Below are 22,800 nucleotides of genomic sequence, written 5' to 3'. Positions count from 1 at the left end.
CATAGTGTTGTTTAATTCTAGACATACACATAAGAACAGTTGACAGGAGGAGACCCAGATGGCTTTTCGTGAGCTGAGCAGAAGTAGGTAAATTACAAAGAAATAGGGAAAATGATGTTTTCAGATTGCTCTTGAAGCCAGAGCCCAGCTTCTGGTAACATGCCTTCACTATAGCTTCTGGAAAATGGTCTGAGAGCTTTGGCAGATAATAACTCATAATGGAATGTTTCTGCTTTAGAGTTTTTGCAGTAACTGAGTCCAGGAAAAGAAAAAACAAAACAAATACTGCAAATAATGAATGAAAAGGCTTCTTCAGTGCCATTTTTTTTTTGTTATCATGAAAACACATCCTTTTAAAAACAAGATTTTGATTCACCAAGATGCACAATGAGGGGAATGAAATATGATCAGTCTCTGTTTTACCAGTTCCTGACATTAGTCAGAATGTAGACAGAGCTCAGTTTATGAGTACAGGTAGGTGATAAGTGGCCTATATATGAGAAACAATCAAGGACAATGAAAAAAATGTAGGAACACTACTAATTATGCAATAAGACCTTTCCCAGGCACAGCAGCTCAGTTCCTTCCTGCCTCTAAACTTCTATAGCATGTAATAATAGCAATGTAAGTTAACTACTTTGATTCTAGGAATCTACTGATGAGTTAGTGTGCTGTACTACATTGTACCTGGAAATCCATTTTATTAAAAACACAGTGTATCTGCACTTGCTAACCCTATAATCTTAATAATGTTGAAGAAACTTAGGAGATATGAGCCCCCTGAAATCTGGATGAAAAGAACAAATTTTCTTTCTAGAAAAATTCACACAGTTCTAAAATTCTGTGTAAGATTTAAACAAATCCATATATCTCTAGATTCCATTCATAGAACTCCAGTTAAACAGTTCAATATTATTGAAGTAACTGATTATGCCTAATAACAAAATGACTTACCTAGCCCCCATTGAACCAAACTTTGCATCTTGGGCTTAGTTTTGGAGTATGTTTCCTAAAAAAGTAAAAAGGAACAGAATGAGTACAATTTGCTGATTATAAAGTAACAACATATATATACTTTACTGAACATTTTTGTTTTTGATGCTGGGAACTGAATCCAAGGCCCTGGGAGAGCTAAGAACATGCTCTACCACTGAGCTACACTCCTAGCTATTAACAGATTTTGAATAAAGAGATACTTTCTGAGTTCTTTTTTTTTTGTTTTGTAATTTTCCCTTCACTGCAAACTGCTTAGCAGAATGGTTTCCTATTGCCACAGGGGCAAAGATTCCAACTACAGTGCTTTTAACAACCCAGCATTCTTACTCTTCTCCTAAAATGGAAGAAAATAGACTAAAGATCAATCCCCTTGATAATTTAGAGGCAATCCTTTTCCTATGAAATTAAATTTGTGTTTCATATTGTCTATTTCCTGGTTTTGCCATTATTTTATAGCTTACATCTGGAAAGTACCCATTTGAAGCAGAAAATGACCAGCTTCAATGAGACAAAGGATCAAATGACTCAGTTTGGAGAGATACCCCAAAATTCTGAAGCAAATGAAGTAACAACATTCTTTTAATAACAATAAAAAAAAGCTTTGTAGCCAGGCAGTGGAACAGGCCTGTAATTCTAGCACTCCCTGAGGCTGAGGTGGGAGGATCCTTAAGTCCAGAAGTTTGAGAGGAGCTTGGGCAACATTGAGATTCCATCTCAAAAAAGAAAAAAGAAAAGCTTTGTATATGAACATCAGATGATCCTAAAGGAAACCAGGGACTAGCTAGAAGATATCCACCTTCAAGACGTCTACAGCAAAGATGGAAAAGGAGACATTAGGGTATTAGAAGATCAGAACTGTCATTTAAAAAAAGGATTTGTTTTAGATAATTCAGTTCAAGCCAGAAAAAGTTACTCTCATTATTTTAAATGGCCTTAAATAATAAATGCTGAATTTGGGGGAAGACAGAAAGAAATGAATATTTCTTCAGTAAAATCCATTATAGGTTTCTCTTCCACCCATTAAAGAGAAAGAAAACCTACAGGTTGAAATACAGAGTGACAGTCCACTTCTTTTGCTAGATTAATATTTTACTATTGGGGCTGGGGTTGTAGCTCAATGGTAGAGTGCTTGCCTAGCATGCGTGAGGCACTGGGTTCAATCCCCAGCACCACATTAAAAAAAGTTAAAAACAAATAAAATAAAGGTAAAAAAAATATTTTACTATTAAAACAAATTAGATCTTCAAGGAAGGACTAGAAATTGGTGGTCTGAAAAAGGAACCAGGAATTAGAAATATTTCCATTCATGAAAACTTCATTCCACCCAGGAAAATAAAACCATTATAATTAGAAGAAAATCATTTAGAAGTAGTGCAAACAGATATGCTGATAACTACTTTATCATCCAGAGAGGTGTTTTACTGCACTGAATATCATGCATAAAAGGAAAAGGAAAAGACAAAAACAACGTTAGGTTGTTGAAAGGTAAAAAGATAAAATACTTTCATTAAAAAAATATATTGGGCTGGGGGTGTAGTTCAGTGGTAAATCATGTACTTAGCATGCACAAGGCCCTAGGTTCAATCCCCAGCACCAAAAACAATACAAAATCAGACATACCAGAAATAACAATAGTCAAGCTTACATGACACAAAAATATTTACACAAATTTATTGACCTTATGTTTTTTCTTTCTTTTTTATTTTGTTTTGTTTTTTATTTGATTTTATGGTGCTAGGGATTGAATCCAGGTCCTTATACACGCAAAACATGCTCTCTATCATTGAGCTACACCTCAGCCCCTTGCTGACTTTATCTAAACTATTTACAGACAGATTAAAAACCTAGAACAAGATAACAAAGTCTAAGCACTTTACAACACAATACGTATAAAGTCTTTAGGTATTTCATAACTCACTTAAGTATAAAGGCCCAAATTATATTATTGATAGAGGTCATGGGCAGTACTTTTTTATCTCACTTGGTAAACAAAAACTCAGCAGTGGCACATGAAACTTTCAAATTTTAAGACAAGCCCTGGATAAAAATTGAACTTGTAAATCTCAAGCAAAGTAAATCTGACATTTCATACACACCAACATATTAGTTTTTATTCATTTTTTATTAGTTTTTATTCAGTTTTCAAAATCAAGATGAAATATGGCAAACATATATCAATACCTACAAATTCTGTAAATTGCAAACTTTGGTTTCAGGTGTTAAAAAAACACAGAAATACTTTCACTCCCATCATGACAAATGTCTGACCTAAAACATAAGTTAGAGACAGAAGCCGACCTGTACCTGTAGTTCATTGGGACAAACAATTCAAATATGTAATTCTACCCTATTTTGGCATCTACCTTTCTGTTACAGCATTTTAAATGCACTAAAACCATTTGTTTAAAGTGACACAGGTGTCATATACCTTATATAAAATGCTTAGGACTAGAAATATTTTATATTTTAGAAGTTTTCTTTTTATTTTGGAATACTTGCATAAACTATACCAGTTGAACATCTCTACTCTGAAAATCCAATATCCAAAATGCCTCACGATTAGAGATGCTCAGTTTATAGAATCTCTAGGAAAGAAAAATGTCCCAGTTTTAGTATGTTTACATTATATCCGTTTACTTTCATTACAGTCCCATATGCTCTCTAGTAAACACAATGTTTTCATAACCACAACCAACAAGGCAATTACCAGCCCTCTTCTCTCTAGTCAAGGTGCAAACCCCACCTAGGGAGAGGAAAATTTTCCCTGCAGCTACAGCAACTGGTGCCACAAGGAATCCAGGGCACTGTTGCACCTGCTCTCCCTGTGGCACTGATGAACATTTGTAAGCAGAGAACTCTTAACCTGGACCCTTTTATTATGCCTTTTTCTAAAATCATGTATCCAACATGGACTTTTTTTCTTACCTTTTTGTTATTGTTGTTGTTTTGGTACCAGGGGACTGAACCCAGTGATACTTTATCACAGAACTATGTCCCAGCCCTTTTTATTTTTTATTTTGAGACTGGGAATTGCTAAATTGCTTAAGGCCTTGCTAAATTGCTGGGGCTGGCCTCAAACCTGCAATCCTCCCAAGGAGCTGGGATTACAGGTGCACTCCTGAGTCACCAGGATTACAGGTATATGCTACCATGCTGGCTCTATATAGACTTTTCATTATTGACTCTAACAGCTGTACCTGACACCAACTGGTATACGGCTCAAAATGATGTCGGAGCTGTGAGATGCTTTCTTCAAGTTGAGTCCTTGGCTCCTCCACATATTTACATTGACCCTCGGGAGCTGAGTAGAGTGAAAGCTGCACACATTCAAACAAAAATAAAAAAGCATACACAGTAATGAGATCATGTAATACATTATCAAATTTGTAGGTGCAATATTTCTAATAATTTATAAATTACAATGACTCTAAGGGTTACACACAACCTAAAACTTTACTTCAGATGATCTTTGCACATTATTTCCTTAATCATAAGGATAATGACAAGGGGCTTGGGTTGTAGCTCAGTGGTAGAGCACTTGCTTAGTATGTGTGAGGCACTGTGTTTGATCCTCAGCACTACATAAAAATAAATAAATAAAATAAAGGCATTATGTCCATCTACAACTAAAAAAATAAGGATAAGGATAAGAGGGCAGAGCTACATGGTATCATATCCCTCCTCATCCACTGATGGAAAACAAAGCACCTTTCTTTCATCCATTTACACTGGTATCTGGTATTTCACCCCAGGTTTAGTTTAGAAAAAGGAGTCTATCGCTCTAAAGAGTAGGTTGAGGGGTTAGGGTATAGCTCAGCGGTAGAGTGCTTGCCACATACGTGTGAGGCACTGCGTTCGATTTCCAGCACCACATATAAATAAGCAAATAAAATAAAGGTTTATCAACGACTAAAAAAATATTTAAAAATAAAGAAGTAAAGATATTGTGTCTATCTACAACTAAAAAATAAATTATAAAAAAAGAATGGGTTGGGGGGGGGGGTTAAAAATGCTTGAGAGTAACTGAAGAATAACTGAATACATAGTTCAAATGATCAGTCTGGTGCTAATCAAAGGAGAGCAGGTTTGTTCCCCACCCAGAGAAGAATTTTCTTAGACACTACTGGCTGCCCTCTTCACTCTCAACAATGCTATTGTCCCAAAGCCTGAGAAAAGAGTAAAGGGCAAAAGATAAGCTAATTAGCTTTATATAAACACCTTTCAAGTAACCCTACAAGGGACTAAAGGTAAAACTGTACCTCAAATTATTCAAAGGAAACAGAAACTGAATATCCAAATAATCAGTGGGAAGTACAGACAAAAAAAAGAATCTAAACAATGTAAAGATTTCTTGTTTGATTATTTAATGTATACTAAGTATCTACTTAGGATTTTTACCAGCCAAGAAGCAGAGAGAATCAGATCTCTGATTTCTTTAAGAAAAATGTGAATGTTTTCTTGGCTTGATCAAGCAGTCCAGAATCAGGAAGGCTGCTTAGAAAAGTGAGTTGCAGTTGGGCATGGTGGTACATGCCAGTACTCCAGTGGCTCCAGAGGCTCAGGCAGGAGGATTGTAAATTCAAGGTCAGACTGATCAATTTGGCAAGGCCCTAAGCAACTTAGTGAGACCTTGCCTTAAAATGAAAAATAAAAGAACTAGGGATGTGGCTCTGGGCTAAATTCAATCCCTAGTACCAAAAAAAAAAAAGCTAAGCTGTATTTATAATCTACTGGGACATGGCAGGTTCCCCATTAAAAAATCTATAAAATATTTCTTAATTTTACCCTTAGTTCATCTGTTAAAGTTCAATACCACCATTAAAGTTCATCTGTTGAAAAAGCCGCAGTTTACTAATTTCCCACAAAGAAAACAAACTGTAAGGAAATATATTTCTTTTTAGTTATATATGATAATAGAAATATATACTATGGCATAATTATAAAAGCATGGAATATAATTTCTTCTAATTCAGTCCCCAGTATTTCTTTCTTTCTTTCTTTGGTACTGGGGATTGAACTCAGGGGCATTGGATCACTGAGCCACATTCCCAGCCCAATTTCGTATTTTATTTAAAGACAGGGTCTCACTGAGTTGCTTAGCACCTCACCATTGCTGAGGTGAGGTGCTAAGCAACTCAGTTGGTTCCACAGCTTAACTATTGTGAATTGTGCTGGTTTGAACTCTGGGAACTCTGGGATTACAGGCATGTGCCACCATGGCAGGCCAGTCCCCAGTATTTCCCCTTCCCCTCCCTTCCTTCCACCCCCTGTTGCCTTCTCTCTACTTTATTGATCCTCCTGCTATTTACTTATTTTTTTTAATTAGTATCTTATGGATGTATGTGATGATGAGATTCACTGTGGTATATTTATGTATGTACATAGGAAAATTCATTCCACTGACTTTCTCTATCGCATCTCTCCTCCCTTCCTTTCATTGCCCTTTGTTTACTCCTCTGATCTTTCTTCTATTCTTTTTTTTACATTCCTCCCCACCCTTAATTAGGATTAGCTTCCACATATCAGAGAAAATATTTGGCTTTTGATTTTGGGGGGATTGGCTTATTTCACTTACCATGATAGTCTCCTGTTCCATTCATTTACCAACAAATGCCATAAAGTCAGTCTTCTTTATGGCTGAATAATACTCATTATACATATGTATGTGTGTGTGTGTGGGTGTGTGTGGGTGTGTGTGTGTGTATGTGTATCACATTTTCTTTATCCATTCATCTGTTGAAGGGCACCTAGGTTGGTTCCACAGCTTAACTATTGTGAATTGTGCTGCTATAAACATTGATGTGGCTGCATCACTGTAGTAAACTGATTTTATTTTTAATTTTTTTTGCAGATGGACAGAATACTTTTACTTTATTTTTATATACTGTTGAGAAGCCAGTGCCTCACACTTGCTAGGCAAGTATTCTGCCACTGAGCTACAGCCCTAGCCTAGTATGCTGATTTAAAATCCTCTGGATATATACCAAGGAGTGGGATAGCTAGGTCCTATGGTGGTTCCATTTTTAGATTTTTGAGGAATCTCCATACTGCTTTCCATAGAGGTTATATTAATTTGTAGTGCCACCAACAATGTATGAGTGTACCCTCCTCCTCACATCCTTGCTAACATTGTTACTTGTATTATTGATAATTGCCTTTCTGATTGGAAATGAAATCTCATTTAGTTTTAATCTGCATTTAATTGCTGGAGACGTTGAAGATTTTTTTTTTTTTTAATATATCTGTTGACCCTTTGTATTTCTCCTTTTGAGAAGTTTCTGTTTAGTTCCTTTGCCCATTTACAGATGGGAGAAAATCTTTGCCACTGCTAATCAGGGCATTAATATCCAGAATATACAAAGAGCTCAAAAAACTTAACACCAAATGAAAAACACAAATAATCCTTTTAAATATCTTCTAACTGTGCTGGGGTATAGCTTAGTGGTAGAGTGCTTACCTAGAATGCACAAGGCCACAGCACTGCAAAAATAAAAAATTAAAATAATTATCTTCTAACTATCCTCCTGATATACAATTTGTAAAATCTCTTCTACAGTAACTAAGTCAAATGTCCAAAATATATCACTGCATGAACAGCATGTTACCTCATCAACTTTCATGGAATTTTTGTGAGGCGCATCCTTTTTTGGTGCTGCATAGACTCTGAAGGTGAGCAGGCTCAGGCTGGCTGGCCCCACGGACCTCTGAATTACCTGAAATGCAGAAGCAATTTTCAGCCTTCTATCCATGCTACAAACCAAATATGTACAACATGACATATTCATAAGCTCAGTCACTCCTGCCCTGAAAGACACATACAAGCACTCCATGAGAAGTAAATGTATTCCTGAAGTTCTAAGGAAGTCAGAACCTAAAATACATTTTTTCACAGACATAAAATTTCAGCTCAACTTTATCTTGATTTTCACAAGACAATAGTTTTTAAGTTTCTCTACCTAGGCTTTCCAGTAAAAAATTTTAAAACTATAGCTAGATAAATAGATATTGAATCTTTGGAACATGTTCAGAACCAACTCATCATCTTTCCCTAAGACCTGCCCTTCTTTCTCCATTTCCTCTCTCAGGAATTGTGACAACCTCATCAGAAACTCTGAAGTTAGCAATTTTCAAAAATGTAATACATTGTTATTAACTATGTTAGTCAATAGACACTATGTTGTACAATATAGCTCTCAAACTTATTCTTCCTTTTTCTAACAGAAATTTCTTATTATTTGACCAACATCTCTTCAATGCCCTCCCCCAACCCTCCCAGCCCCAGCAGACTTTTCTAATATCTGCTTCTATTAGTTCAACATTTTCAGATTTCATAAAAAAGGTAAATATATAAAGCAACATGTTAATTACCTTGATTTAGCCATTCCATAATGTACACATATTGCAAAACATCATATTTAGTACACAATAAATGATTTTTATTTGCCCATTTATAATTAATTGATCAACAATTTAAAAAGGAAATTCTGAGGTCATCTTCACCATCACCCTCATCCTATGGATCACTAAATCCTGCCATTCTGCCTATTAAATAATCTCAGTGCTACTTTTGCCTATGTATCCCTTCCTATACAATCTTTCCTTGGACCCTCATTTCTTTCCTGGATTATTTTAGCAGCATCCTTAACTGGTCACTGGCCCTCTAAGGATTAAAACCACCAAACAAGAAAGAATGATTTTTCTTTTTTTTTAAAGAATGATTTTTCTAAATGACAACCTTGATTATGTTCTATAATCAATAAAGACCTTAAAGCCAAAAGAAAAATGGTTATTACTTTCAATGGTATAAAAACAATTAACCCACTCTGAAGTATTAAGTGTTCATGTTGAAAGGTCTTAACTTCAATTAAGATCTTTTGGTATTTATTACCTTGGACTTGTACATCAACCAAAAAGTCTGTTATGACTGACCACAGCCGCCTTCTCTAACCTCATCTGTTAGATGCCCACAAAACCTGAACTCCCTATATTTCTCTCATGCTGCTTTCCAGCTTCATGGGTTCACACATGCTGATTCCTCTAAAAATTCCTCTACCTGCTTTGTCTTTCGGTAGAATTGCCTAAGAGCAGGGAGAATGCATGTTTTTATTTTATTTTTTATTTACCCATTTACTTACGTCTATTAAATTCTCCCTACCATACTGGAATCACTTTCAGGATGAGAATGTGTCTTAAATATTGCTATGGCAGTACCTGGCACATAAGAGAGACTCAATAACTATTCACTGCCTGCCTCAATGAGAAACAGAAAGAGGTTAAAAAAAAGAGTAGTTGTCTTGTTCTTTCTAGTTAGGCATGACTTAGCATAAAAGAAACTATATTACTAAGATTTGCAGTGCCTGCAATGTGAAAGATGAGACTATCCTATAATACAAAATATACAATGCTAGATAATATATAACAAAATGTCTCTTGAAACACACACCTAAAGTCATGTACACAAAAAAAATAAATTCTCATATTTCAGAAAAAAAGAGCTGAAAGCCATAAAGAAAAATGGTTATTACCTTAAATGGTATAAAAACAATTAACATACCCTGAAGTATTAAGTGTTCCTATCAAAGGTCTTAATTTCAAGACAATGTTCCTACAGATTTCTTTTGCTTCTGCTGATATTGGTCACTGTGGTTTGTGTGCATCACAATTATTCAGCAGGACCAGCAATACTTGATCCAACCTAAGGAAATCAATACCCCTCCTAGAAAATTGCTAAGACTTTCAAAAGGGTCTGGTTTTTAAAAATTCAGTTTTGATTAATCAACATGTAGCTCTTTACCCACCCCTGGCCTCTTTTAAAGAGGACAGGTCATCAGAGGCTTGAGTCACCCAAGAGTTCTAAGGCACACAGGCTGCTGGTATCTGGAAACATGAACCCATTGCTTTCTGCCTTCTGTGTCTGGTTGCTTGAACTGGGGACTTTGCATGGTGTTGAGCTGGCCCCACCTCAGGACTTTGTTTCCCACCCTCCCCTTATCTGCTCTAGCTGCTGCACCCCTCCTTACTCCCCCATCTAGCACTTGTACCTCAAATCACTAGGCAGCTTGGCTCCACAGTGTCCCATCTTGTCCTTGTTTTATATCTTGCCTCAGGTTGACCTTTTTCATTCTCAATTGCTGTGTTCAAACCTTACTTTTCACATGTTATATATGCCTTCTCATGGTCTACCTTTTCAGTGCTCTTTCCATTTTATGTTCTTTTTTTCCCCTCAGTGCCAGGGATAGAACTCAGGGCCTTGTACAACCTAGGCAAACATTACTACTGAGCTACACCCAACTCTCACTTTTATGTTCTTTTTTGGTACCAGGGATTGAACCCAGGGACACTTAGCCACTGAACCATGTCCTCCAGCCTTTATTATATATTTTATTTAGAGACATGGTCTCACTAATTTGCTTAGGGCCTTGCTAAATTGCTGAGATTGCCTTTGAACTCAAAGTTCTCTTGACTCAGTGTCCAAGGTGCTGGGATTACAGGCATGCACCACAGCGCCCAGCTAACTTTTAAGTTCTTAATGAACATTCTCACTCACATCTTTCTTTGATTTTAAAGCTCAACTCATTTGCCTTTTTTTGAGACAGGATTTCACTAAGCTGACATAGCTGGCCTTAAACCTGTGATCCTCCTGCCTCAGCCTCCCTAGTTGCTAAGATAACAGGTGTGTGCCACCACAATTGGCTTCATTTACATTTTTAACATTAAATTTTTAACTATTAATTTCTACTGTATTTTCCCCCTTATCTTACTCATTTTTCTAGATTTAATATTATTCTAAATCTGCCCCCCCCATTACTGCCTAAGTTGTTTTCTTCTTTCTTTTCTCCTATTAGTTTTCCTCCCAAGATGCCCAACTCCCATCCCACATCAAGAAGTGTAACCACAGAGTGGTAGCATGGAAGAAATCAACCCCTGTAGAGTCCCTCTTAGCTTTAACAGGCTCTTGACAGATTAAAAAAAAAAGAGGAAAAGCAAACCTCAACTGGAAGACTTGGGAGATCTACAGATGCTCTCTCCATAGAGAGCACATAATTTACTCAGGCTTTTTCAACCTCAGCACTATTAACATTTGGGCTAGATCATTCTTTGTTGTGGGGCTGTCCTATGCGCTGTAGGTCTGGCCACATCCCTGGTCTCTGCCCATTGGATGCCAGTGGTACCCCTCCAAGTCACAACAGTCAAAAATGTCTCTAGACATTGCCAAATGCCTCCTGGGGAGACACCCCCACATTAAGAACCACTGGTTTACTTGAATAAATATTAACTTCTGACATCTCTCATCATCCAGACTTAATGAAAATCTCCATGTTTTAACTCATGGCCTTAAATCTAACACACATAGTGAAAAGCAGAATAGTCTCCACTCAGAGATGAAAGGGAGTGAACTCAGAAGGGAATATTCTGTAGTGAAAGAAATGAACTATATCTTAATTGGGGTACGGGTCACACAAAGTGTATGCTTTTGTCAAAACTCAAATTGTATCCTCAAATTGTATATCTAATATTGTACAATCTTAAATCTGTGAATGTAAACTTCATTTTAAAAATATATAGCTTCCAGCACACCTCATCCATGCTAAGTTCATGTCAAGATAAAGATGGGAACTTTAGGCCAAGGATTATTCTTAAGGAGTCAGCCACACACCCAACCATAGTAAGGAACTAGGTAGTACTGCCCCGTGTGATGTATGGAAACCCATGGAAGCCTCAGTAAAAAGTTCATTGATGCTGATGTACTCAACACCTTGGGGGGTCACCCTTTTGGGGGGCATTAAAGGGGAGTTTTCTTGGTGGGAGACTACTCTACCCTGCCTCTGCACATGTCCACCTTCCCTACTCTAGATTTGATGAGTCTGGTTTGGAGATCAAAGCCACACCTACTCTGTTAAGAGCTGCATCTTTCATGAGTGCTAGGTTATAGACTAGATCCAAAGGCTGTGTTTCTATAGATCCAGCCCCTCTGGACTACACCCTTCAGTTACTAGTTAACTCTTGGGATTCAGATGGTGGTGGCAGGGGTCACAAAGGATGGTCCCCAATGTGCTGGTTTGTCTGAGTTTTTGAATATAGCTATGAGATCCACAGTCATAAGGAAAACTGAAATTTGGCTCAGATAGAGTTAATGACCCTCAGCTCTTCAAAACTCAGGAATGTCACTGAATTTCTTGGCTCAATGTGACTAAATCTTTCTTTCTAGTGTGATTTTATTCCCCAGCAAGATATCACTCTATCAAAGTACATTCTCTACCTTAGACTCTATCTTTCAACATTTGTTTTATTCAGCCCACAGGCACCTTAATTGTCAATGGAAACTGAACAACAAGATTGGCCTTTGATTAGTTGTAACCCTAACATTTGCTATAAAGGGGTAGGCTGCCATTATCTTAAAAGCACTCATTTGCTTCTTTCACTCCACTGAAGCTTGGCAAGGACTGATGACTGCAAAACAAATCTAGCCAGGTAAGCAGTGTTATATATGATATAACAATTACAAGAGGTCAACTGGAATTTCATTTCAAAAACAAATGCTCAATGCATACCTACTCCATGTCAGGCAAACTAAGTATATGCAATCCCTGCTTTACAGAGCTTTCAGGAAGCTTGAGTTTATTAAAAAAAAAAAAAAAAAGACTCAATTAGTATTCTAAAAAGACTCTGGCATACTTGAGTTTATCCTTCAGCTCCAGCAGCAAGGGTGGGTTCCTGAACACAGTTAACCAAGATATAAACCTGGTGAGGCCATAAACACTCAGATCATAATGGGTACCCAGAAAGCTAAACTGTTTTTGCTTTCCAAGTAAAAGAGCATTGTCCAGAATTTTCTAGCTCCAAGACCATATTCTGATTGTGTCCTGGTAAAATTGCTTTAAAAGACAAATAAAACTCCTCAATCTAAATAAGACATTCCAAAAATTATTCAGACTCTAATGAATGATGGGGCCCAAATCCCTGATAATGTGCTTTTGTTTTCAACTCTATGAAGTATTCAATCTTCTCCTCCTCCTGAGGTTTGCAGTGGATACCCTTAGCAAGCTAGGTAGTGACTTAGAAGGAATACAAGGACTACTAGAGTATCCTAGGTATACTAGCATGTTCCATTTGTTAAAAAAAAAAAAATCCCTTATGATCTATGTACTTTCATATATGGCATATTATAACACAAAAAATAAACTTGCTTTATTGATTTTATCCCCTTCTTCCTTCACTACTCAAACTCATCTAAAACTATTCTTCCCATTGCCACCAATGGCCCCACTGGATAGCTGGAATCTTGTCTGCATGCTGAAACTGGTAACCAGCATCTTCAAACTTTTTCCTTGGCTTCCAGAATTCTTCTTTGCCCCTATTCTGCAAGGTTGCTTCTAGGCATTGTGTTCCCCTGAACAGGCCCTAGGGTTGACAGACTCCTTTCCTCTTCACACTCCAGAGCAATTTCATTTAAATCTAGGTCTTTTCCTCCCACACTTGTTATCAATAGCCAAATCAATATCCCCCTGTCAGTTACATGGCACATGCTTGTAATCCCAGCAGCTCAGGATACTGAGGCAGGAGGATCGCGAGTTCAAAAACAGCCTCCAGCAACTAGTGAGGTGCTAAGCAACTCAGCAAGACCCTGTCTCTAAATAAAATATTAAAAAAGGGATGGGGATATGGCTCAGTGGTAAAGTGCCCCTGGGTTTAATCCTTGGTACCAATAAATAAATAAATACATACATACATATCTAGACACACACCCAGGCCTGGATTCTGCCTAAGCTTGGGCTCATATGTCTCACTCCCTTATGGACATTTAACATATAGGTTATATGACAGGCATTTCAATTGCTACTTCAGATCAGACCTATCCAAAAGTGACCCCCCATTCTTTTCTTTTTCTAAATTTTTTTAGTTGTAGATGGACACAATACCTTTATTTTATTTATTTTTTTTAATGTGGTGCTGAGGATCGAACCCAATACCTCACACATCTTAGGCGAATGTTCTACCACTGAGCCACAACCCCAGCCCTGCCATTTTTTCTTGAGGTGATGAAAGGTACTTCATGAATATGTGTGTGTATGTATAAAATCTTCTAAAATATATATATTTAAGGAGTGCATCATGATATTTTAAATTTATCTTTTTCCAAAAACCTAATTGTCTCAGATTCTCTCCTCATTTAATGCTTCCACAATCCATACAAAAAACACCATCAAAGCAACTCTTTAGTGAAACAATGAAAACAGATTTCAAAGATAATACGAAGTGGTTCAGGCCTCCACAGGGACCAGTTATTCACCCTCAGTTGGTATAACTGATAATGTGGAGAAAGAAATTATAACACCACCTGTGATAAGTGTACTAACTGACAAGGGGCAGAATTTACACAGAAGACAAACTAATGTACCACAACCAAAAAACTCTTGGAAAAAACACAGAAGGAGGCAAAATCAACAATTAGAAAGTTTATAAATTTTTTTTAAATGCAAAGTCACCCAACAGACTGGAGGTTAAGAATCAGTGCCACAGGCTGGGGTTGTGGCTCAGCAGTACAGCACTTGCCCAGCACATGCGAGGCCCTGGGTTTGATCCTCAGCACCACATAAAAAAAAATAAATAAAATAAAGGTAATTGTGTCCAACTACAATTTAAAAAAAAAAACAAACAGAATCAGTGCCACTAGGAACATCCTCTACAAGAAGGAGTAACAAAAGAAACTAAAGGTCTGGAACATGAAGATGATTTTCAACATACCACAATCTTTTCAGCTACACCCATGAGTAGAAATGATCAACACACAAAGAAAACTTGGAAGACCACTTAATGGCTGCTACTTGAGTGATATAAAAAAAATTGTCAATCAATAAGTTCTGTGGTGGGGGGTGGGGGGGAATAGAACCAGTATTTACCACTGAGCTCATTTCCAGCCCTCTTTTTTTTTTTTAACGTCTTTAGTTGTTGATGGATTTTTATTTTACTCATTTACTTACATGCGGTGCTGAGAATCGAACCCAGTGCCTCACACATGCTAGGCAAGTGCTCTACCACTGAGCCACAACCCCAGCCCCTCCCAGCCTTTTTTTATTCTTTGTTTGAAGACAGAGTCTCATTGCATTGCTAAGGCTGTCCTCACATTTGCAATCCTGCTGAGTAGCTGGAGTTACTTACAGGCATGCACCACCCAATGTTGTTCTTTGTTAATATACCAGAAGGGGTCTCATGACTCAAAATAATTTGATATCGAAAACTGCATAGGGCTGGTATATAGCTCAGTTGATAGAGTGCTTGCCTCCCATGCACAGCCCCTGGGTTCAATCCCCAGCACCACCCACACACAAAAAAATGTATAAATGCTGGGGATGTGGCTCAGTAGTAGAGTGCTTATCTTGTGTGTGTGTGAGGACCTGGGTTCAATACCAAGCACTGCAAAAAAAACCCTGCATAAACAAATTTAATGCTTTAATTATTTCATTTAAGCTATTATTTTACTCAGCTGTCATACAACCTATATATTAAAACATGAAGTTCTTTCCAAAATTGTTGCATAATATAATTTTTAAAATCTCTGTGGAAAATAAATGTATCAGAGGATATTTTAAAAGTAAATGGCATCTAAAATTAGTCCCCTATTTACAGAAAGGGGCACAACCATATTCTTTTTTGCCCAAATGTTATACTGGTTCTTTGATCTTCAACCAACCTTTTCTGCAATAGTTTCCATTCTGAAAGCATTTTTCATTTGAAACAAAATAATTTTAGGGCTTGTGATATTTTAAAGGCTCAGTGGCAGAGCACTTGCCAGCATGCATGGGGCTCTGGGCTCAATCCCTGGAAGGAAGGAACGAAGGAAGAAACTCAGTCTCAGTATATTTAAAATAAAAATGAGAATGCATATTAGAAAACAGCAGTTGTTTCTAAAAGGGGGAAGATAGGAAATTTGTGGTAAGATTCCAAAGATGTTAACAGTGATTGTGGTATTAAAGATGGTATGGGTAGTGATATTAAGGGTGATTCTTTGGTATTATCTGTATTTCCTAACATTTTTACAATGAATATTGATTTTTCTATGTATATATTTTTAGTTGTAAATGGACACAATACCTTTTTATTTTATTTATTTATTTTTATGTGATGCTAAGGATCGAACCCAGGGTCTCGCACGTGCTAGGCAAGCGCTCTACCCCAACCCTGATTTATTTTAAAATATGCAAAGAACAAAAATGATTAGCTCCTGAGGTTATTTTAAAGAATCTGCCACAAAATATTAAGATAATTCCAAACAAAGAGGGGTAAAAATGTTTTGCTCTGTGATGTTTTTGTATAAATATAGTGACCAGCAATAGTTATGGGAATAAATATATCAAGAGAATAATTAAATCTAAATTCTCAAAATGACAGCTTTGACAGGCATTCATTTGGATTATAAATTTGGGGACACTCATATTTATCAGAAACAATAGAAGCCACAATCATTTCAGTTTGGGCCATAGTAAAGGGGATTATATAACCAATATTTTTCAGAGTTCAGACTTTAAACAAGATTATTTTATGAGAAACTTTCAATTCTGTAGTTCTGTACTAGAATAACTGATATTTCCTATGTTTTCCTATCCACTATAAACAGACTTTAATCTAAAAAGATAAGCCAAGAAAAAAATGAGGCTGTTTCAAGATTAATATTATCTTATTCTCACAGAAAATGAAGTTCTATTTTATCTTTGGGAGATAGAATTCCCCACAAAATTAGATCAACAAAGCAAAGAAAATATATTTAATCTATAATTGTTTCATTTTCTACTTCTTAAAAATAGCTATCAAGTTCTATAAAATTTATGTAGAAAAATAATAAACTTGTGTGATAAACAAGAAACCTCAGGACTGAAAAGATAGTTATTAATTTAGGCAGGTTTTGAGTTATCCAGTTGGTCTGAATTGGTTTCAGAGACTTGGAACACTGATGATATGTAATTTAGCAGGTTCCAAATTTATTTCGAACTTCCTCATCCAGACAGAAATTGATTGCTACTTGCCTAAAACTCCCAAATATATCCTTTTTTCCTCCCTCTTGGAATGGGTCCTGAGATCCATTCAGTCTCTTTTGAGTTCAGGGAATATAGAAAGGAAAAAATTGTAGAGGAACATTTACTTCAAGTCTTACTTTTCAAATGTGTCTATGTTTTCAAGCAACTAAAAACAATGTACAGGGTTGGGGTTGTGGCTCAGTGGTAGAGCACTTGCCTAGCATGGGTGAGGCACTGGGTTCAATCCCTGGCACCACATATAAATAAACAAAAGTATTGTGTCCATCTACAACTAAAAAAAAAAATTTAAAAAAACAATGTACATAAATTAAGGAAAATAGGAATACAAAAAATTTTTTAAAAGATAATCATATGCAAGACTCAATTCAGCTGATTATAATCTGAATTCATAATGAAAATCTCTGCAAAAATAAGGCATAAAAACAAGAAAAATAAATATTTGGACTATACACAGCAACTCTAACAGAGTTCCCAAACAGTGTGACCGACTCCACAAACAGGCTCAAAATCAATATTTGCAAAGTGACGTAAATCAACAACAGACAATTTAGGAAACTTGCTGGAGTTCTTGTATCACTTTTTGCTCACTTACCCATCTAACCTATGTCATAATATGACACATTAATCAGCCCCTCCAATAGTAAAGCAGATTCATTTTAGCCAGATAAAGAAAAACAAGTTGCTATTTCAGAAGAACTGAATTTGTGGAATGAGGAAAAAGAGAAGAAAAGATCCTTTATTATTTTCACATATTGTATTTAAAAAGACTGTTCAAAGGAATGAATAGACATATCTGAAAAAGAATCTACTGGTTATCCCTCCCAAATAAGGAAATGAACACACACTTGTGAATCTCTCTTTAGCTTTCACAGAGGGCTCCTCATCCTCATGGAACCAAACAAAGAAGTCCTTAAGTGGGAGCCAGTGTGGGCTTTGAATAAAACACACTGAATTGCTTCAAAGACTCAGAAAGAGTTGGAAGACAAAGGGTGACTGTACTTAAAGCATATTTAAAACAAAATTCACCCAAAATATAATTATACTATCTATAATGCATAAAGCTATAAAATCATGAAAACACAGCTTAATATTCAAACTTACAGGCATTTAGTATATTGAAAACGCTATGACCCTTACTCTAAATTCTTGCTTCTCCAAGTTTCAGTGTATAATGAACACAAATTTTAAAAAAACACCACAGAAAGAAATTGGCACTGTTGAAGTCTTCTAATAAAACTGGCATGAAGCTATGCAAAAATTAGGAGAAACCCAGAAAAAGCAAAAAATAACTTCCAAATTGTAAAACATATCGTTAGATGTGGATTTTTTTTTCTCCCTGAAAATAACTACATAAAGTTCCATGTTGTATGAACTAACTGTAAAATTTCATTTAAGCATTATTGGGGAAAAGGAACTGATACGAACTCGATGCTTCTATTTAAAAAACATCTTTTGGCACTATTGCTGTTGTATTATAAATAATCAACTTTAAACTTTTGAAACAGATAGGTATCTTGCTACAGAGATTTCTTATGCATCTAATTACTTGTGGTAACTTTCCATACAAATATCAAAGTTCATTTCTTAGCCTCTGAGAAGTTCTGTGAAACACATCTACATATAGATGATAAATTAAACCTTTAAGTCATAAAAGTCTACAAACATGAACAGGCCTCATGGGGTAATAAATTCATTTATCATAAATGTCTACTAAATTATCTACTTTTCTCCTCCATTTTGTTTCTGATCTCCCCATTCGTTTAAAGCATCAGTCATCATTCATCTGCTTCACCTCTTCCTTCTCTTCTAGTGCTATTTGCAATTGGGAAGCTATTTGCATTTTAGAAGATGGAAGAGTGCTACAGTGGGGAGAATTCACTTCTAAACAAGATGAGAATTTATCTGAATTCAAATCACTCTGGACCTGTAAGCAAAGGGTTAACCTGCAACCATAGATCACTTTAGTGGACAGATGTGATGCGGGAGTGATGTTAAACACCAAACATTCATATAACACTTTCCATATCTGTTATCTCACATAACATTTATGTTTTCTATTTTATCTTTTTGAACCTCCCAACAACCCCATGAGATATGGAGGGGCAAATGACTATTCCCACAGTACCGTGATCAGGGTCTCAGAGAGATTAAGAAACCTCATCAAGGGTTGCTCAGCCAGAAACAAGAAACACAACAACTAGAACCTGAGCCTGTTCTTTCAGACTGCGTCCAGAGCTGCAGGGCAGTTTTTTCTTCTTCTTTGTGATCTACTGTTCAACTTCTTTGAAGGGTTAGAAAGGAAAAAAAAAACAACCAATTAATTCTGCACATAAAAAAGTGATTTATGTGAGTAAAATGTATGTACTATAATTCCTCAAGAATTCCCGCAGATATGTTTAAATTGTAAGGGGGAAAAACTCTTGACTATATTTCAAAATAGGTGACATTTCAAATAATATTCAATATAAAGAAATACTTTTAATTTATAGATGTTTTTCTTTTTCCATTTAATATTGCAATTCTCCACTCAGTTTGTATTAGTAACATGCTAGTAACATGGTAAGAAAATTAATTTCAGGAAGACAAGCAATACAGGCATTACACCAAGCCACAAAGAATGTGTGAGGTAATAATGACTTATAACCAAGGACACATTTACTCAGGCTCCTCTGTGTGGCAAGCTTTGAGTACAGGTCACATCATTGCCCTTCAGCAAGGAAGTGACTCAGCTTTCACCAGGTCACGTTCTCAAGGTAGAGGCCTCAGTTAGCAGAAAACCAGATGATGAATCTCTAATCTCCAGCCCACCACATCTCTTTCAGGAAAACTCCATACTCTCAGGTTCCATGTTAAGCTAAGTACTATCTCTCGATGTCCACAGATGCTTCAATCAAATTATCACCTCCCTACTACCACCCCAACTCAGCCTTCTTCCACTTTCTCATTTCAATGAATAGACCTGACAATCACTCAATTTTCCAAACCAAAAGTCTGGACAGTGTCTTTGAATCCTCCTCCTCCTTCCTCTGTTACATCTGATCAACTACCACCTTTTGAAATAAAAAATTTTTTGGAGAGCCCCAAGATTGTACACTATCACAATACAACCTTAACAGCCTCAAGATGGTAACTAAATCTGGGCTCACCTTTCTTGAGTACTTCCTTTGTACTAAGCACTGTTCTAAGCTTTGGGTTTGAATGAATTTAATCTACACTATTTGAAGTTGGCGCCAGTCTTACCCTTGCCTTACAGATGAAGCAGCAGCTAAAAAGACCTTTATATTTCACTTAACGTAACATGGTGAGGTTCAAGGTCTTAATGCTGTGCTGAACTCTCATTCCTATGTCCTTGCATGAGTTGTTTTTTTTTTTTTTTTCCTTCTGTTTGGAAGGTCCTTTTCAACCTTGTTTTGGCTAGCTTCAAAGGTCAGCGTAAGCATGTTCTTCTCTATAAAGTCTTCTACTGCCCCCTGCTGGTGTTCTTCCTTCTAAGCTGGTAGTTCTCAAGGTTGGATGAATGCTCCAAAAACCTGATACCTAGATCTCACCCTTAGAGATTTTAACATTATTGGTCTGGGGTTCAGACTGAGCATAGGGACTTTTAAAAGCTTCCCAAGGGGATCTAACATGCAAAGTTGAGACTCACTGCACTATAATACACTTTTTAATATATATCTGTGCTGCTAACCACATGTGAGCTTCTGAAATGAAAGTTTCATTATCACCTGGGGCCTTTTTCAAACCTAAAAGTTCCTGAATTCCACCTAAGAAAGTAAACTGGAAGCATGAGCAGGGCCCTGGAAGCTACTTCTGTCCTTAAATAATTCTGGTGTGTGGTCAGATTTAGCAACTGTCTTAGGTAAGAACTGGGTCATGTCACTTGTACACACCAGGGTCCTGGCATGGTACACAGCCTATAGTCGGACAGTGATAAAATCTGAGAAATGAATGAAATATAGTAATGTGAATCTGGGGATTGGGTGTATATATTCAGTATTCAAACTTGCTGAACCAGCACTAAGAAAACTTCCTACAATAGAATGCAAATACTGGGAAGTTTTTCAAATGTGTTTTTAATCCACTAATGCCCCCTACTGACTACAAGATGAATAGCTAAATCAAAACAATGGCTATTAAACATGCACATAACTCGTTATACACATTGTACTATTCCACCAACACCTACACTATCAACTCTCATGCCCTCCAGTTCTATTTACTCCAAGCAGTTAACTTCCAAAGACATATCAATCCTACCATTTATTCTGTTCCCAATCAGCAATGCTTCTGGCCTGTTTGTTTTGTTCTGCAGTGCTGCTAGAGATTGAACCAGGACCTCCTGCATGCTAAAGCAAGCTCTCTATCACTGCGCCATATCCCCAGCCTAGCTGCTGGCCTTTTTTGTTTCTTAATCATTGTGTCTTCCCAATCCCGCCAAATTCATAAATCCACCCACCTCAAAAATACAATAAATGATTCACCATCAATTTAGCTTCATTCTTAACTAATTAATTCTTAACTATTGCAAGTGTGATGGGGGAACCAGCAACATCTATAGCACCTGGAAGCTCACTAAAAAGATGGAGAATCTGAGGGCCCATCCCAGACCTACTGAATTGGAATCTGTAGAATCTGGATTTTAACAAGAGTTGCATTTACATTAAAGTTTGACAAGCACTGATTCTCAACTAATAGACCTAACATCACTATTTTAGGACAAATATTTGGTAACACTCTTGATATCCTGTAATAAAATTCCATCATCCACTAACAAACAAAAGCTCAAAAGAAGATATCAGCATACTTATTTGATGGTAATATAAAGATGACAAAAGGAATGATTTATCAGAATTCTATTTCAGTGTAAAATGTTTAATACAACCAAAGACTTAAAGAACAACCTCTTGAGTTTCTAAATTGTACCTTAAGGGGCAGCTACCATTCAGTTGAGAACCATGGGTCTATAATCACTCCCACTCTTTTCCTTCCATCTCACAGAAAGGAGTCTTTTGCCCCTTTTTGAAGTTGAGGGATTCTCTTTTTAAAAACTTCCTTCTCTACATTTCTCCCAAGACCATAAACACTGCCAAACCTCGAATGCTATTACAACCACAAAACCACTCGAGAATCTTTTATTATTATTATTATTATTATTATTATTATTATTATTATTATTTTAGTTGTAGTTGGACACAATCTTTATTTTTATGTGGTGCTAAGGATTGAACCCAGTGCCTCACATGTGTGAGGTGGGCGCTCTACCACTGAGCTACAGCCCCAGCCCCCCCACTTTAGAATTTTGATCCAATATTTCCTTCTAATTAGTTCTTTCCTTCCTTTAACAGTAAACTCTATGTCCTTTTATTTATGAGTCACCTACCCATGCTAATACTTTACTTCCATCGGTAAATGTACATGTATAAGGTTCATGAAAGCTTTCCCAAGAGCCCAAAGCAATGAGCATGTGTCCAAACTCAAATCTAACTTATCTCTCTGAAATGGTCATTTTTGGTTGTGTATCCAGTCTCCATTCCACCTCTTCCTTCCACAAAGAACCCTACTGTGTTCATGAATTCATTCCTTTTCCATTAAGGTAAAGTGATCCTGTACAGTCTAAGCCAATCAGAGCATGGCATTCTTCTGGCAACTACTATTGGATTAGGTACCTGACCTAAATTCATCCAATCACACCTGGAGGAAGCATGGGAGTTTTGTCTTCTCTCTAGTGAATGAGAAAGTGTGTATGTTACTTGCAGTCATCTTGGAAGTA

At 36.7% G+C, this 22,800-nt stretch overlaps 1 protein-coding gene across 4 annotated transcripts in view; it reads right to left on the bottom strand.

The window, feature by feature from the left end:
- Apoo (apolipoprotein O) overlaps positions 1–22,800 on the bottom strand; it is a 57,232-nt gene that overhangs the window by 31,475 nt on the left and 2,957 nt on the right. For all 4 annotated transcript variants that reach the window (XM_058572914.1, XM_046425312.2, XM_046425314.2 and 1 more), the window contains exons 2-4: positions 7,602–7,709; positions 4,194–4,313; positions 955–1,009 (exon numbers count right to left, since the gene is read on the bottom strand). In XM_058572914.1, coding sequence (XP_058428897.1) covers positions 955–1,009; positions 4,194–4,313; positions 7,602–7,709 — 283 coding nt within the window. The remainder of the gene's footprint in view (positions 1–954; positions 1,010–4,193; positions 4,314–7,601; positions 7,710–22,800) is intronic.

Source organism: Marmota monax, unplaced genomic scaffold, assembly GCF_021218885.2.
Source record: "Marmota monax isolate L192 unplaced genomic scaffold, Marmota_monax_Labrador192_F-V1.1 WCK01_AAM20220418_F8-fsc00075, whole genome shotgun sequence".
Taxonomy (NCBI): Eukaryota; Metazoa; Chordata; class Mammalia; order Rodentia; family Sciuridae; genus Marmota; species Marmota monax.
Note: the sequence above shows the minus strand (reverse complement) of the source record. Positions and strands in the feature narration are given on the sequence as shown.